This window comes from Danio rerio, chromosome 5 (genome assembly GCF_052040795.2).
Source record: "Danio rerio strain M-AB ecotype USA chromosome 5, GRCz13ab, whole genome shotgun sequence".
NCBI classification, from domain to species: domain Eukaryota; kingdom Metazoa; phylum Chordata; class Actinopteri; order Cypriniformes; family Danionidae; genus Danio; species Danio rerio.
In genome coordinates this window covers 16,537,642-16,556,292 of record NC_141025.1, presented here as the reverse complement: position 1 = coordinate 16,556,292, position 18,651 = coordinate 16,537,642, and the positions used below count along the sequence as shown (strand labels likewise).

At 36.1% G+C, this 18,651-nt stretch overlaps 1 protein-coding gene across 1 annotated transcript in view; it reads right to left on the bottom strand.

Moving 5' to 3' along the window:
• srrm4 (serine/arginine repetitive matrix 4) overlaps positions 1 to 15,265 on the bottom strand; it is a 140,867-nt gene extending 125,602 nt beyond the window's left edge. Inside the window, 1 exon segment of the mRNA NM_001423807.3 lies at positions 14,663 to 15,265. Within this exon segment, the coding sequence (NP_001410736.1) occupies positions 14,663 to 14,793 (131 nt within the window). The 5' untranslated portion in view covers positions 14,794 to 15,265.
• Positions 15,266 to 18,651: the final 3,386 nt, after the last annotated feature.

Below are 18,651 nucleotides of genomic sequence, written 5' to 3'. Positions count from 1 at the left end.
CAAACTACAGTACCAAACTTGGTATCTATACTTTAGATAATGCTAGGCTGCATATAATATAGTGTGAAAAAGGGGACACAACAATAGAAATTTATAACATCTGTACTATGATTTGTCGGTTTAAGTCACTTTGCCAAAGCTAGATACCTTTTTTTTTTAAGACAATAGGCCTGAAATAAATATACAGCTTACTGCAGCCTACACAGTGTTATTGCACCACCAGTGGAAAAACTGGTTCAACTGTGTCCTTGAGTAAATATTCATATAACAAGATGCTTCAAAACATTCATTTGCCTGCTCCATCTTCCTCGTGATTTTCCTAACAGATTTCATTTGCACATTGACTTTCTGAGAGTAAAAGGAAAATTTAACTTGCTTATTCAGATACACATTGCTCTGAACTTTGTGCCAAAATACAATCTTGCAGCATTCTACACTCTCTGGCTAAACATAAACAGTACTAGACAATTTTTACATGACGTTTTGACAATAAGTGGCAGGACCTTTAATACCAAACCACTTCTAGGAAGAGAACATAAAGGATGTCCACTCCGGACATGACGTAACCTATAAATTGCAAATCAGCTCAAACAGTTTTGCATTACAGCTAGACTTTTGCAGGCTTATAACACATTACATTAGCTGAAAAAGAGCTATAGTTTTACAGCTAAAATATATTGGTTTTATTAAGTAAATGATGAAGGCATGGGAAAAAGTGCATAAGTGGATTTATACTTATTAAATATGGCTATTAATATTTAATAGAATCAGTATTACTTCTCTAAACGTATGCAGTCCTGTGCCAACACTTTATGGATTATTCATCCTGGTAATATTACTCCAACATAACCTCGGGATGTGCCTTGTTCTCGTTTTCTGTAATCTTGCCATGCTTCTCTGCGAGGTTTTTGTACATTAAAGGGATAGATCACCGGGAAAAAAAAAATTAATTCTCCATTAATTTTTTTTCACCCCTCACTTTTCAAACTTAGAGTTTCTTTCTTCTGTTGAACACAAAAGAAAATATTTTGAAAAATGATGGTTGCCATTAATATGACTTCCATATTCATTTATTTTTCCTATATGAATATATGCACTCTTTGTATTAGAATTAGAATTCTCTATTGTCTACACATATACATATACATAAACACAGCACAAACACAAGCTTCCTACAGCATGGATTACACAGTATAAAACACAACACTGGCTATTAAAACCACAAACAGCTTCACAATGTCACAGAAGAACATATAAACTAAATACCAAATCATCTTTGTATTAAAACGCCACATGATGGAGTGTAAATGATAAGGTAACTTTCATTTTTGGGCAAACTATTACTGTAAAGTCCCCAATAAGTTAGTGTTCCAAAAGTGGGACAAAATTTGCATTTAGAAGATATAAAAATCCAAAGCTTTCAGTGTGTAACTTCTGCCTAAATGGATCAAAGTTTGTTTGTTTTTTTTTTTACATCACCTCATACTTCCGTTTCTCATCAAATCTTCTGACCAATAAAATGTTCTTAAGTATCTGACATGTCTCACAGGTTTCTTGTTTGCTTTTCAATGATGCACTTGAGCCCAACCACTCTCACTGGCAGAGCTGTGATAAAAACAAAACACTATTATTTTTTAAGAACGAGGAGTTGTTCATGTTTCAGTTGAAATTACATTTGCTGGCCACTTTATTAGGTACACTTGACCAACTGCACATTAACTCAAATTTCTAATCATCAATTCCAATCACATGGCAGCAACTCAATGCATTTAGGCATGTAGACATGGTCAAGACGATCTGCTGCAGTTCAAACCGATTATCAGAATGGGGAAGAAAGGTGATTTAAGTGACTTTGAACGTGGCATTGTTGTTGGTGCCAGACGGGCTGGTCTGAGTATTTTAGAAACTGCTGATCTACTGGGGTTTTCAAGCACAACTATCTCTATAGTTTACAGAGAATTGTCTAAAAAAGCGTAAACATCCAGTGAGCGACAGTTCAGTGGGCGTAAATGCCTTGTTGATGCCAGAGGTCAGAGGAGAATGGCAAGACTGGTTACAGCAGATAGAAAGGCAACAGTAACTCAAATAACCACTCGTTACAACCATTTGAAGAAAAGTCTCTGAACACACAACACATCCAGGGCTACAGCAGCAGAAGACCACAATAGGTGCCACTATCTTCAGGTAAGAACAGGAAACTGAGGCTACAATTCACACAGGCTCATCAAAATTGGACAATAGAAGATTGGAAAAACATTGCCTGGTTTGATGAGTTTTAATTTCTGCAGCAACATTCGGATGGTAGAGTCAGAATTTGGCATCAACAATATGAAATTATGGATCCATCCTGCCTTGTATTAATGGTTTAAGTTGGTGTGGTTGATATTTTCTTGGCACACTTTGTGCTCATTAGTACCAATTAAGCATTGTGTCAATGCCTACCTGAGTATTGTTGCTGACCATAGCCATCCCTTTATGACCACAGTGTGCCCATCTACTTCCACCAGATATCATAAAGCACAAATCTCAGACCAGTTTCTTGAACATCACAATGAGTTCACTGTACTCAAATGACCTCCACAGTCACCAGATCTCAATCCAATAGAGCACCCTTGAGATGTGGTGGAAGGGGAGACTCGCATCATGGATCTGCAGCAACTGTGAGATGCTATCATGTCAATATGGACCAAAATCTCTGAGGAATATTTCCAGTACCTTGTCGAATTATGCCACAAAGAATTAAGGCAGATTTGAAGGCAAAAAGGGTTCCAACCCTGAACTAGTAAGGTGTACCTAATAAAGTGGCCAGTGAGTGTCACACATTGACCAAAAATGCAATTTTCAAAGAGCTTTGCAGGACCAAGGCTTGTAAACTTCAAAATAAAAGGGCAAGAGGAGGGTAACTAATAATTAATTTTACATTAAAAAAATTTAGTTATTTACAATTTAATACTGAAGTCACTATAACTTGGTGTACAAGAGGAAGGAGGTTGTTGTAGTCTAGATCTAATGTTGTGCAACACAGCCTTGAAAAGCCTGGAGAAATAAAGCGAATAGCAGCGCACACTCATGCAAACACCTTTACGTGCGCACACGGTTCACAGTTGAATGGGGTTAAATACATTATATACCGATGATTCAGACATCGTTTCTATTTTCCCAGCACAGCCGTCAAAGGTATGAAATATTCAATGAAAAGCCTTCTCTCTCCGACATCAGACAAGCACTTCACATGACAACTCGCCAACAAAAGTCTTCTATATCAAGACCACATACCGCATTTCAACCTCTCCCTGGTGTTCACAGCAGCGCCTTTCATCTTGCTGCTGACTGATTGTTGGACTCACTTCCGGCTAAATAAAAATGTGTCTCTCCTGCCTCTTAGATGATGTGCTGGAATGTAGCAGTGGCTACATTTAAAAGGAATTATAACTGAACCCTGGAGGCCTGGCAACCATATCAGTATTTCTGCAGCTCTGCAGCTGTCTACCAGCCAGAGCTCAGCTTCAGGGGTTACAGTCCCCCCAGAGACCCCACCCGCCCACCAAACCACAGACACAGAAAAACAACAAGACAGAGTCAAATGGTCTTCTTAAAAACAAAATAAGCAAAGAAATTAGATTCTTTGGAGAGGTAACAACTCTATTTGCGAGCGCCGCTTCAGCTGATTTAAATCAACTCAATTGGAACTAAACGGAACTGAGAGTTCTGACTGGCTTCTACATTAGGCCCTGACACACACCACCTTTGAACAAAGCCATTTCCTTCTGCATTCAGCGCAAAATTAAAAGAAAGGCCGGGCGTGCTAGACCTCACTGATGAAGATCATTGAAATCATTGTTCATTTCTTCGCCTCAGCAATAGCCTGGATGTGGGGCGACTATTCAGTTGGGAACAAAAAACTAATCAGAATGGCAAGCTATGCTATCTTATATGACATTACATCAAAACACAGCATGAACTCGCATTGCAATAGCTACTATTAACAATAGCTTTATAATGCCTTTCTATTAATGGCTAATTTTAAATATTACCCACAATTTTTAAACAACCACAGCTTTCCACCTGGTATTAACATGATTGAGTTTTTTTTTTTTGTTTTGTTTTTTTGTAAAATAATGAGGATATATTGGAGTAGTGGATCAAAATTACAACATAGAGATATTTTATCATTAGAAATGGTGTAAGGTTTCTGTAAATAAATTAAAAATGCTTTTAAAAGCACTATTATGTATTTTTGTTCCTTTTCCTCAACAATTGTATTGTAATTTATTGGTATTAGTACAAATGTACATTACAGTGGTTTTTATTATACAGGGTTCTCACACTTTCATGAACAGCGGATTCAAGGACTTTTTAAAACACCAATAATTTTAAATCAAGCACATTTGTACTTCATACTCCTACCATATGTAGTGCTCTGAAAGTCCTTACTGTACTTAAATTTCACTTACACTTAATATTTGCATTTAAATGTCATAGTAATGATAAACAGTCATGTTCAAAGAACTTGAATATAGTTTAGAGTTGAATTCAATACTGGTAATATTCAAATACGTTCTCTGAAATATTGATAAAATGACATTGTGTCATGGTTCTTGTGCAGGGTTTAAATTTGAAAATTTTACATTAAGAGTTTTGATTCAGTTTCTGAAAACAGAACAGTACAATTGTTGAAATATCACCATAAATTTTACATTCAAGCACTTTCAAGGACCTGTGTTTGTTTTTAAGTACTTCATCTAAAGCATTGGACTCAAACTCAATTCCTGCAGGGCCACAGTTCTGCATAGTTTGGCTCCAGCCACCTTCAAATCACACCTGCATAATAGTCTCTAGTAGTCTTGAACACTTTGATTCTTTGGATCAGCTGTGTTTGATTAGGGTTGAAGCAAAACTGTGCAAAGCTGCGGCCCTCCAGGAATCAAGTTTGAGTTTATTAGAGCTTCAATTTACTAGAACTTCTATGTTAAGCTGCTTTGACAATATGAATTTGAAATATGAATTGAATTCCATAGCTTTTTGGATGTTAAAATCAGCTCGTTATGCTACTTGATGTTGCAAACTGATTATTTCTTATTATATAATTATTTTTATGTATAGACATAAACTCACTTGGCCATTTATTATTAACAAGGGAAGATTTAACCAATAAGAAAGGTAAGCGGCTGCTTAGGGCCCCAGGACATCTAGGGCCCCCCAATAAACAACTAAGAGTTTAAATTATACTTATAAATTATATATAACATCATTTTCTATCATATTTTGTATAGTGACAGTCAAACAAACACAATTCTTACATCAATAAATAATATTTAATATAAAATAAAAAATTATTATTACACTCAACCATTATTATTAACTCAAACCATTTGAGGAAATCAATTGCAACAAACCATTTAAGTTCAAAAACAAATCCTAATGAGTACTGTAATCCATTTGAGTAAATGAAGCAATTTGAGGTCAGTAAAATCCAACTAGATTTTTAAAGATTATTAAAGTTCTACTACTAGATTATTAAAGTTCATTGAGACTAGCTTTGAGGCTGGCTTGAGAAAGCTTGTGGGTAATAGTTAATTTAGTTTAAAACAGTTTTAAAAATTATGAAAAGTCAGCGCAATAGCCTAGTGGTTAGCGCGCCGACATATGGTGCAATAGCACATCAAGGCTTCGCGAGTTCGAATCCCGGCTCGGCGACATTTAACTACCCTACCCCCTCTCTCTCTCTCCCACTTCGCTTCCTGTCTTAATACTGTCCTATCTAATAAAGGCAAAAAGGCCAAAAAATAAAAAATAAATAAATAAAAAAAAATAAATAAATAAAAATAAAAAGTATGAAAAGAGCTAGTATGAATTAGCATGTTGTTAGTATAATTCAAGCATGAAATAGCTTATTAGAATGATTCTAGCATAAATTAGCATATTGGTAACATGAATTTAGTATGAATTAGCATGTTGTTAGCATGATTTCAGTATGAATTAGCATGTTGTTAGCATGATTTTATATGAATTATGCATGATATTAGCATGATTTATTATAGATTAGAATGCTTTTAGCATGATTCTAGCATGAATTGGCATTTTTTTACATGTTTCGACCATGGATTAGCATGGTTCTATTATGGATTAGCATGATTCTAGCATGGATTAGCATGTTGTTAACATGATTCCAGTGAGAACTAGCATGTTGTTAGCATGATTCTAGCCTGAATTAGCTTGTTAATTCTAGTATGTTTGGTATGTTACTAGCATGATTCCAGTATGAATTTACATGTCATTTGCTTGTTTTAGTTGGATTAGCATGTCATTGGCATTTGAGTAGCATGTTGCTAGCATGATTGTCATATTAGTAGCATGTTATAGATAGATAGATAGATAGATAGATAGATAGATAGATAGATAGATAGATAGATAGATAGATAGATAGATAGATAGATAGATAGATAGATAGATAGATAGATAGATAGATAGATAGATAGATAGATAGATAGATAGATAGATAGATAGATGCTAGCATGATTGGCATGTCACTAGCATGTTAGAATTATTAGCAGTTGATAGCACAGCTTTCACAAGCCAGCCAAATAAATGGAGAACTCGAACCAACTTAGTACCGTAAGACCCAATAGGTTAAGGCAACTCAAATCGTTTGAGGAAACCGATTGCTACAAACCATTTGAGTTAAAATAACTAATCTATATGAGTACTGTGAACTTACTCCATTTAATTTGAAGTAATGAGGTATTTAATTAACTCATTATCTTCAACACTTTTCACTGTTCAAAACTCTTTTTAAATGAGTAGAAATAACTCATTTAAAAAATATTAAGTCAATTTTGAGTTAACCACACTCATTTCATTTGATAACGTTGACTGTTTGGTTTTACAGTGCATAATAATAATGTGATGTTATGTATGTATAATATTATAAAATAAAAATATCCACCACCCCAATCATGGAGCTGTCCAGCAGTCAAATTTATAAATAAAAAAATATATTATTTTTAGTTGTAAATTAATTTTAAGAAAATAAATGACTGAAAATGTAGACCTTCCATTAAGGTAAAACCAACATAGGTTAGCCCTATATGCGTAGCCCTATATGCGTTTCTGGAGACCGCAAATTATAAAGCCAAAGCTACAAATGGCTGCATTTCATTTTTAAAATAAACGATACGGGGCGGTAGGACACAATTCCTTTTTGCGCTTACCAGCTGACAGCTTACCTCTATATGAACAGCTTTCCCACTGTTACCAGTTTGTCCCGTTATCTCGCAATATACATCAGCGGACTTGAGTTGAAGAGAGTCTGATGAAGAACGATTTTCAGAGAGCAGATAAGACAAAATCAGAATCCAAAAAATAAAATAAACAAGTAAATAACAGGGTGAGAATGTGGTCAAATCTATCTAGATAAAAATCAAACGAGAGCTTTTCTTATTCTAGATTGCTTTTTAACAATTGTTGGTTGGGTTTAGGAAAGTGGGTGAGCGAGTAAATCAATACAATTGGTTGGGTTTAGGAAAGGAGGAGGGTGGGTCAGTAGAGCATTCAGTCAGTCAGTCGACAGCGGTCTCTGGTGGGTTTACGCGAGAACAGTGGGACATTTTCAGAATGAACTTGGGTTGGATAAAACATAGAAAAGAAGACTGAGTGACATATAAAACAGCCGAATAAATATAAATTAAATAAAGGTAGAAAGAGTGCATAGGACTTGTGCCCCGTGGCTGGAGTTGCTTAGGGGCCCCAAATCACTTAATCCGCCTCTAATTATTCCAAATCATTTCTCCCATAAACAACTCAATCAACAGCTCCAAAACAATCACAAAAACACTTCTATATTGCATAATAACATTAAAAAACATCATTATTATAAACATCAAGCCTAACATCAACTTATAAAGCTGGTGAAAGTACACTCAAGTACGCTCGAACATCTCTCATTCAGCACAAACCTTTTCCATACTCGATCTTTACAAGTAGCAGCATGTTAAAGAAGAAAAAAAAACTTAGCATATATACTACAGCAATTTCTCCTGTCATGCATTGTGTTTGTGTAGTTCATTCCTAGGTTACAGTCTAATCTCCAGTTTATTCATCTCCTCGTTAAAACTAGCATCTGCTGGGGTAAGGGTTTCTCCCCCCCACCCACCCCTTAGGCTTTCTCCCATGGGCCATCTGCTTCCTAACTCCTACAAACACACTTACACTCAGTCTGACTTGAACCCTCTGCATTTTTAATGAGGTTTGCTACTGAGTAGAACAGCTTGCGGGGCTGCAGTGGCCGGGGGGCAGGACCTACGAGAGTGAACTCATCTCTCTATAGGCCTGCCAGAAAACACTAGGTCTACAGAGGAGGATCAGCAACGTCTTTTGTAATTGCCCTGCACTGTGGGACTCTTTAAAGCTCAGTGACACCACAAGCAAGGAGGAGGGATAAGAAAACCATGTATGGTCGATTAAGTAGGGGGAAATGTGGACTAAGTGTACGCATAGCTGACCAGCATTTTTCAGCTGACATAACCAATAATGATATTTCTCCAGCTGATGCTTCAAGCTAATGGGCCTTATGCTTAGTGATTTATTACAGCAAATCAAAAGAATGGTTTTATTTTGCTGGTGTTTAACATCTTAAAGTTAGTCTGTGTCTTGTCAGCGTTGTGCCTTTGGTTACAAAAAAAAAACAAGGAATATAAGAGAAGCGTAATGCTGAATGTGCAGATGCCACTGGTTCAATCAGCGACACTGGTTTGGTTGTACATGTTGCTGTCGTTACCAGTCTTGTACACATCAACATCAACGTCAGGTGCGCCCTGGAGGGTGAGTACATTTATGAATATGTAAATATTCACAGTAAGACAGAGGATGTGAGGCTAGTGAGGTAGAGAGGATACTCGTATAAGCTCATATAACAATTTTCACATTCTCTTAATCACAATGATGATGGCAACACATTTTTAATAACATATAAAGTAATCATTCTTCCAAAAAAATATATATCAAAGGGCACCTGTGATGAATATCATCTTTTGGAAGCTGTTTGGACAGAACTGTGTGTAGGTAGTGTGTCAGTTATATTGGGATGATAAAAACCTGACCTGAACTTGGAGTGATAAAACCTGATAAAAATTTCCTGACATTAAAATAGGATCCAAACCCTTATCATTTAGTGGTCCACCGCAACATGAGGTAGGAGTCTGGTTTCCCTGCTCACTAAATTGATTGACAGCTGCGTATTACAATGTCTCAGAAGGAATACATATAATCTTGCAACAAGACAGGATGTGCCAATAGTATCTGGATGCAGCCTTTATGATGCAAGCTGAAATTGCATCACTCAGCGATGCATTGTCAGACACAATGCACTCAAATGGAGTGAGTGATGTCACTGTGACAGGTAGGGTTAGGGGTGGGGTTAGGTTAGGTTGAACGCAGCTCAGATTGCACTGCACCCGGTCTGCATCCAGACCCCTCTCGGACGTGCGCAGAGCAACTGGAATTAAAAGATCAGTTCAGCTCTCTGTGATCATCAATCATCATCAAATGTGATCAAGGATGAGTTTAAAGTTATAATTTTAAAATGTTTTAAATCGGTGTATGTTTGTAATGAATTACAGGCATTTACTTCAGCTTTACTTCATTACCACAGCCTTGTGTCAGTACAATTATAGAAGAACATGCTTCAATCTTGGTGTGTGGACATTCAGTTAAGTTTATTTTGTACATTAACATAACGGATATCAATCCAGCAGTGTATATTAATGCGAATTCTGTCACATTTGCCAAGTAAAAACAGTGCAAAGTTAAACGCATGCACTTTGAACTTTTCTAACGACATTGTGTGTGATTCATTGTTGCAGCTCCACAACAAATACATCAAATAATCATTGGGAAAGTTCTTACTGTAATATTTCTCACAAATGTTAAGCGAGAACTGCTTCTTCATGTTTGTCACTGTGTTGTTTATCTGAAGCACGAAGCTGGAAATTGAGGCACAGTCTGACAGGCACGCGGGAACAGTGGGTGGGGAAAACTAGCATTAAAGGCACAGGCAACAAAAAATCTTTACAATGTTTAGAGCAGGAAATTCAACATTCTAAAAGGTCTAATAAATAATCTGATGGGTGTTTTGAGCTGAAACTTTAGACACATTCTGTAGACACAAGAGTCATCTTAAACCTTAAAAAGGGGTCAAAAAGGCACCCTTAACATTGATGCACCAATGGCATTATTTGACTTCTTTTACAGGCTTTTGTTTGTCATTTACACACAGAAATGAAAGAATCTTCATGACAGCAGATAAAAAAGTTTGATTGAATTATGAATTATGACAGAAATATATTTTATAACTTTCTGAAAGAGTAATAATAATAATAATAACAACAACAACAATAATAATAATAAAAGTAAGAATAATTTAACATACAATTGCCGTAGTTGTTCTTAAATGTTTTATTTTGAGGGACTAAAATCATTGATTTAAGAGGAAAAAAAATGTACATTTCATAACATAATTTAACCCAACTGTTGAGTTTGTCCATATTTACACCATATTTGATAAAATTACCTGCATTCTATTTTTCTTTTTTACATTGATAGGTTTTACTATTAAAACTGTGTTGTTGTTGTTGTTGTTGTTGTTGTTGTTGTATTTTCTCTTAAATAATTATTACATTTATTTTAAATTAAATAATGATTCAATTGAATTTCATCACACAAAAAAAAGTTTTAAATATCTTTTGAAAACACTTAAGTGTTCATGTTACAGATGTTCCATATACTTACTATACCAATTATAATAAATTACACATTATTACACATAACTAACCCTAAATCTATCCCACATTCTGGCCCCAACCATACAGTAAGTGCATGTAATTAATTCATATTGCTCCACATTTTAAACAATAGCAACTAAAACAGAGACACCTTAAAATAATTCAGTGGATTTTAAAGAAATATTTGGCAAGAAAAGGAACCCCCAAATTTTATTCTAAAAGTCAACAATATTTTTGTAAGTGAGGCGACACGGTGGCTCAGTGTTTAGTACTGTCGCATGTTTGCTTGTTCTCCCCGTTTTGGCATGAGTTTCCTCCGAGTGCTCCAGTTTCCCCCACAGTTCAAAGACATGCACTATAAGTGAATTGAATAAACTAAATAGTGTATGTGTGTGAATGTGAGAGTGTATGGGTGTCTACTGGGAACTGGGATGCAGCTGGAAGGGCATCTGCTGTGTAAAACATATGCTGGATAAGTTGGCGGTTCGTTCCACTGTAGCGACCCCTGATGAGTAAAGGGACTAAGCCGAAGAAAAATGAATGAATTTTTTGTAACTAATTCAGATCTAATCTAATCAATCTGGTAGTACTTGGATACACAAAGAATTTATGACTATTTCTTTGGAAGGTCAGGAACAAACAACTCCAGAACACTGCCACACTTTCTATTTTTATAAACAGCAGTGCTTCTGCAGTACACTATTCATTCATTTAACAGATTTGAAAAAATATACAACTAACGTGTAATACAGCACTTCTTAAAACCCTTTCACCGGGTGTCTCAACAAATAATAAAAGTAAAAGGAAGTGCTTACAGATGAGATGCATGATAAGTTAAATATATACAGTATAGCACACAGAATGATCCAATGCACTGAGGGAACAAGGGTGAATCACAAATCAGTTATGCGCTCCTTATCGCCATAATGATGAATGAGCAGTAAGACTAACTCCTGACTAACAGAAAAGCAAGAAAGAAACGTAAAGCAAGGCTGAGGTTTCTCTTTTGCAATTTCATCATTCTCTCGGTTCGACACGCTGCCATGCCTCCTAATTCATGGGTGAAGGAGAAGGCGCTGAGATCATCTTCGTGTCCTAACCTAAGGGCATGATGAAGGGCTCTACTCTGACTTGATTCATTAGGACTCGTTGTAGCCTCTCGCTCTGCTGTGCACTTATGTGTGCACAAGTGAAACTGACTGGCCTCCAGTGAAGGACAGCCAATGATGAATGAAGGAGCAGAGGCAGAATTCACACTCGATGTTTGTGTGACGAGAAAATGGGGTGAAAGTTGCATGGGGGTAAAGAATTTACTGAGATCGCAATTTAAAACACATTGTTATAAAAGTAGATTCTTATGATTTCCGCAGTGTGGAAAAAGTCATGTCAGTTATATATAAAGAGGAGTTACACATCGGTTACAATGCAGGTTTGGATGCATAAATTAAAAGTTGTTACAGTAATTCAAGTCTGATGTGGACTTTTGAAGTCTACTTAAATATGAAGTCTGTATGTTTTGCATGTGTGAATTAAATACATGTCAACAAATATTTGCATTTCAGAAAGAAATGAATGGATCTTTATGACCGAATTAATGGATTCTTTATCAATTTTATTTTGACAAATATTTGCATTTGACAGAATTTAATGGTTCTTTATGACAACCCTTTAATATAAATTTTTGGTTGAACACCAACAAATCTTGACCAAAATATATTGCTACTGTACAATCAAATCAACTTTTCAAATGATTGCTAGTAGTATTAATACTTGATACTTTTATTAAATATTAATATGTATAATATTATACAATAATATGTATACAGTTTACACAGTTGGTCTTCCATGTTTAATTTTGCAGGAGTAGAGTGACATTTTTGCATGTGTAAATTAATTATGCGTCGACAAATATTTGCAATTGGCATAAACTAATGGATCTTCATGACAACCTATCAAAATAAATGTTTTGTTTAATGCCAACAAACTTTGACGGAAATATATTGTTATTGTACAGTTAAATTACCTTTTCAAACGATTACTAGAATTGTACAGTCAACTTTTCTAATGGTATTGCTATTGTACAGTCAAATTAACACTTGTAATATTACTTAAGACTTGAATTAATAATAATTTATATAGATAATAAATAATTTATACAGTTGTTCTTTCGTGTTTTATTTTGCAGAAGTGACATGGTTTTGCACGTGTAAATTAATTACGCGTCAACAAATACTTGCACTTGACATAGAAATCAATAGATCTTGATGACAACCCATTAAAATTAACATTTGGTTTAACGCCAACAAATTTTGACTAAAATGTATATTGCTGTTGTAGTCAAATGACCTTTTCAAATAATTACTAGTAATATTAAAACTTAAACTTGAAATGATTGACACAGTCTTTCTTCCCTGTTTTATTTTGCAGTACTAAAGTGACTAACTTGAGGAAAAAAAATAGACACACTTCTAAAAAAATGATGTTATTAATATATTGGTTGTCTATTAGGACATATAAAATTTTATTTTATTCTACATCCATAATCCTACCTACTATCTATAAGAAAATGATTAGTAGTTTATTGAGCAAAAAGTTTCAGTTGATGGTGCATTAACGGCAAGATTGAAATAAAGGGTGTCCGAAAAACTGACCCAACTGGTGAGCTTGAGCATTTTTACTCTATACTTTGGGTTGAAAGAAATGACATACAGTTCAAGTCAGAATTATCAGACTCCCTGTTTATATTTTTCCTTATTTTCTGTTTAACGGAGAGAAGATTTTTTTCAACACATTCTAAACAAAATAGTTTTAATAACTCATTTCTAATAACTAATTTATTTTAACTTTGCCAAGATGACAGTAAACAATATTTGACTAGATGTTTTTCAAGACAATTCTATACAGCTTAAGGTGACAATTAAAGACTTAACTGGGTTAATTAGGCTAACTATAGGCAGGTTAGGGTAACTAGGCCAGTTATAATAGTTTGTTCTGTAGAGTATTGAAAAGATATATACCTTAAAGAGGCTAATAATTTTTGTCCTTAAAACGGTGTTCAAAAAATTAATAACTGCTTTTATTCTAGCCAAATTAAAACAAATATGATTTTCCCAAAAGAAAAAATATTATCATACATACAGTGAAAATGTCCTTGCTCTTTTAAACATTATTTGGGACATATTTAAAAAAGAAAAGAAAACTCAAAGAGGGGCTAATAATTCTGACTTAAACTGTACATACAAAAAAATATATGTGTGCTGCTTGTTCAATCTAAATTGAAATGACCAACCAACACAATTCTGTAGATTTTTTTAGGAGAAACCTATTTTTTATGTTTAATCCTCTTACAATTGTTAAGTTAATTGATTTGTCTCGGTACAACATGAAGGAATTGTGTGAAACCCTGCATTTTTACAGTGTACATTTTACATAATTTGTCTCTTTATGTGTTTGTTGTATTATGAAACTACTGCCCTGATTTAATTGCCCCTGGTGGGATTAATAACGCTGTTAAACCTTAAACCTATAGATTTTAGTGTTAGAATCTGTAAATAGAAAATATTATTAATTTCTAAAACTCATCTAATCCACTAAAACACAATCTAGAGTTTTGATATGAAATTTAGGGGAATAAACAGATTTCATAGGGCACTAGAAACGACAAACAACACAAATACAAAACGATAACTGACAGTAAGAGGCAGTTTTCCAAATCGTAGAAACGTACACGTTCAGGCGTTTTGTAGCCTATATAGCGCAAAATGTCGATATTTTGAATGTCAAGTCTTTTTTAAGCTTTTAAAGTGGCCTTGAGTGTGTTCTGAAACAAAATTGTGTGCTATACAAAAAAAGGACACAAGACGCCTTAGGGCTGAACAACTCACTTTGTGACGGCTCTCCGCGCGGTGATGCTGGCGACGATGATGCTCTCGGGTCTTGGCATCGCCACAGCTTTAAACGTGCCCTTCCAGAACTTCTCAAAAAGCTGCTTTTCTCCCAAAAGTACGCCAGCCATGGTCTCAATGTGGTTTTGGTGAAAACCGAAAAGAGCCAAACGGGTTTCTGAAGTAGTTTCGACGAATCCTAAACAGCCTGTTTAATGCTGTGCGTAGGCGGCTCCACGAGGGAGCTGTCCAAGTTCTGAAACCAACGGATTGTTTCAGGAAATCAAGAGTCTTTTATTTGTGTCTTCCTCCAGTCAAGGAGTCCGTTTTAACTTCTTTATTGGAGAGTCCGTTTCTTTACGTTCCCCCCATCTGCACCGGAGCTTCTATTTATCGGCTCGTCGTCTTTTCATTCCTCTCCGAGCTCCTCGCCTTCAAATCAATTTGAGAGCAGACCTAAATCCCTTATTTTGCGCGTTTTAAATGATCCAATCAACTCCAGACAGAAAATAAATGAGGATGCGTAAGTCCCGTGTCAGCGTATATCTGTGCGAAAGAGTTGTGACAGTCTCGGCTGATGGTGGCTCGTGCGCGTCGCGATGTGAAGAGCTCGACTGATGGTGGATGGGTTTTGTTGCGCACACCTTGTGACGTTAAAGAAGAGGAAAGACTGGGGGTCTAACAGGTCACGGGGAGCGTGCACATCCCTCCCTGCTCGTGCTCTCTCTCTCTCTCTCTCTCTCTCTCTCTCTCTCTCTCGCGATCTGGGACTTGGACAAAAGACTGCGCCTGTTGCCTTAATCAGCATAACAAAAGAGGCAGGGGTCGGCGCGGAGGCAGCAGACGGAGCATGTGTCAGGCACAATACTTCCGAGGCAAAGCATTTCCCCCCTCCATCAGCCCTCAGGGGCCCCACAGTAAACCATCCCCCTCCCTCTCACAACAACCACCTGTCACTGAAACCCCACCTGCACCTGCAGAGCGCACAGGTGATGGTAATGCAAACAAAAGCAACAGGCCGACTCATAAGCTTTTGTATCCGTGTGTGCTACTCATTGTTATTCCCATGTCAAAAGCCAATGCAGGTGAAAAGTTTGGGCTCTGCGATTTATACTTAGATTAATGGTTATTTTAAAACATTAAAACTACGTTAATCAATCAAATCACTAAATTGCTATTAGGAAAGTGAAAATGTTAACATATAGAATTCTTAGATTTTATTTACTCATTCATTCATTTCCTTCAGCTTAGTCTCTGATCCATCAAGGGTCGCCACAGCGGAATGGTCCACTAACTATGCAGCATATGTTTTACACAGCAGATGCCCTTCCAGCTAAATTGCATTATGAGAGCTTGATCTCTCCTTCATCAACATTTGATGTAAAAAGGTTAGAAAATAAAAGTCTTTTATTTACATTTCTATTAGTTTGAAGTGATTTATTGTCTGGGTTTGTTTTATAAATTACTGTTCAAAACCAGTAATAAATTACCCATGTTTTCTCAGTTATTACCCAATTCTCTATATATTATTCCTTAAACAATGTATTGTTTCAAACTACTACAATGTCAATAAATGTCACTTTGTTAAACTGCAGTTACATTTTTAAACATAAAAAGTCAACAGAGCAGAGTTTAGAAAAGTCAACAGAGCAGAGCAGAGCTGAAATCAAGTCAACTTTATGGTAATAAGCTATGACGTGGTTTGGCGGCAAGTTATCAGTATACAGTATTCAACTGCTTGAGAGGATTCCAAAGAACACAGTCCTATAAACTTTGGTTTCGACCACAGTTATTCCCAAGGATTTGAATATTGCAGCCACCAGATATCCAGTTATTAACAATGTTTCTTACAGGGACACAATTGAAAAAACTTAATGGCGAGTTACTGATGTGCATTAATACTATATATGTTTATCTTTTTTCAATCAATCAATTAAAATGGTATTGCTGCTTTAGAATAAAGAATAAGAATAAGAATAAGAATAAGATTTTTTGAAAAATCTACTTTTCCAAGCTGTTTGGACAGACTTATGTGTATGTATAGTGTATAGATTGTGATATTGGGGTGATATAAACACACCCGGTCCTTTTTTTTTTTTTTCTCAATTGAACAACATAAAAACGGTGGACCAATTGGAGTGGTTTTCAGAACGACCGCAACTTGACGTAGGAGTGCAGTCCCCCCGCCCACCAATATTGATTGATAGCAGCGTATTAACATGTCTCCGTAGTAATGCGTATAATCATATCAAACAGACAGGATGGCACAAAGCAACCAGGAATAAAAGGTCTGTTCAGTTTGCTAGAATCATAAATCATCATCAAATGTGATCAAGAGTGAACTTTGTAACGACATTGTGTGTGACTCATCATTGCAACTCCACAACAAATGCATTAAATGCTCATACTCACAAACGTTATGAGACATCTGCTTCTTTTATGTCTGTCTGTCTCTGAAGCAGCTGAGAGAGGAGATTAATGCACACTGACAGGCAGGTGGACACGGTGGGCCTGAAGGACTAGCCTTAAAGGCGCAGTACACCAACACCGCTAGCTAATGGTCAGAGCTCTAAAATAGAAACTTATGAAAGGTATAATAAATAATATTATGGGTGTTTTCAGCTGAAACTTTACAGACACATTCTGGAGACACAAAAGACTTATATTAAATCTGGAAAAAGGTGTAACCTAGGTGCCCTTTAAGAAATATGGACATACTGGATAAATGGAGCAAAGCCGCACAACACTGAACAACTTGGTCCTCCATAGTTAAATGAATTTGACTAAAGGCATGCAACATTTTCATGGTAGACAGCACATTTCTATGCGGGATTGTACAGTGAGTGGTTTGCTGATATGCTGCAAATGGCCCCGCTTTAAATACCAGATCAATGTAGTGAATTTTGACGCTCTCGCTGCCTGGGCCGTAAAGGCAGACAGCGTTTTCGCCAGAGTAGCCAGAGCAAAATTTTGACGCTCTTGTTGCCTTCGGTGTGTACCCACAGTAAGTTCAATGTAATGGGCAAACTCACAACACTGTAAAAATGCTGGGTTCCACAAAATTGATTCATACTGGGACAAGAAACTAAGTCAACTTGTTTGTTGTTACACATTTAAGTAGATTAAACAAACTATTAAGTTGTAGCAAAAGGTTGCAAACAATATGGGCTAAATTTAAACAAAAAAAAAATTTAAGTTGATCATTACTAAATATAATTTGTTTGTTTGTTAGTTAAAATCAGCCCATATTAATTGTTTCCAACCACTTACCTTTAAACAATTTAGTAAATCCAATGAATAATTTTTTTCACTGTGCATAGAAAACAACACCAAAGATATCTACTTGAAGCAAAAAAGCAGCTTTCACACTAATTCAAATGAACTGCACTGACAGAGCAACCACACCACAGTTCCTTTTTAATCCAACCAAATCTTCCAAGTGTGAAGACACCCTATTAAAAGCTTTAAGATATAGATTTTTCAACAAAATGTGGAGTCCAATTGTCTTACAATTAAAAGCCATTCAAAGCAAAGCTAGTCTATACACTCCCTGTCTTGTCGTTGATCCCAGTTGTAAGAACAACAAATAATAACTTTACTTCTAGATGATCATTTGGAAAAGTGGGAGAAAGTAGATTTCTCTGATGAATCATCTGTTGAACTGCATCCCAATCAACACAAATACAGCTGAAGACCTACTGGAACCCGCATGGACCCAGGACTCTTACAGAAATCAGTCAAGTTTGGTGAAGGAAAAATCATGGTTTGGGGTTACATTCAGTATGGGGGTGTGCGAGAGATCTGCAGAGTGGATGGTAACATCAACAGCCTGAGATATCAAGACATTTGTGCTGCCCATTACATTACAAACCACAGGAGAGGGCAAATTCTTCAGCAGGATAGCACTCCTTCTCATACTTCAGCCTCCCCATCAAAGTGCCTGAAAGCAAAGAAGGTCAAGGTGCTCCAGGACTGAAACACGTTAAAGA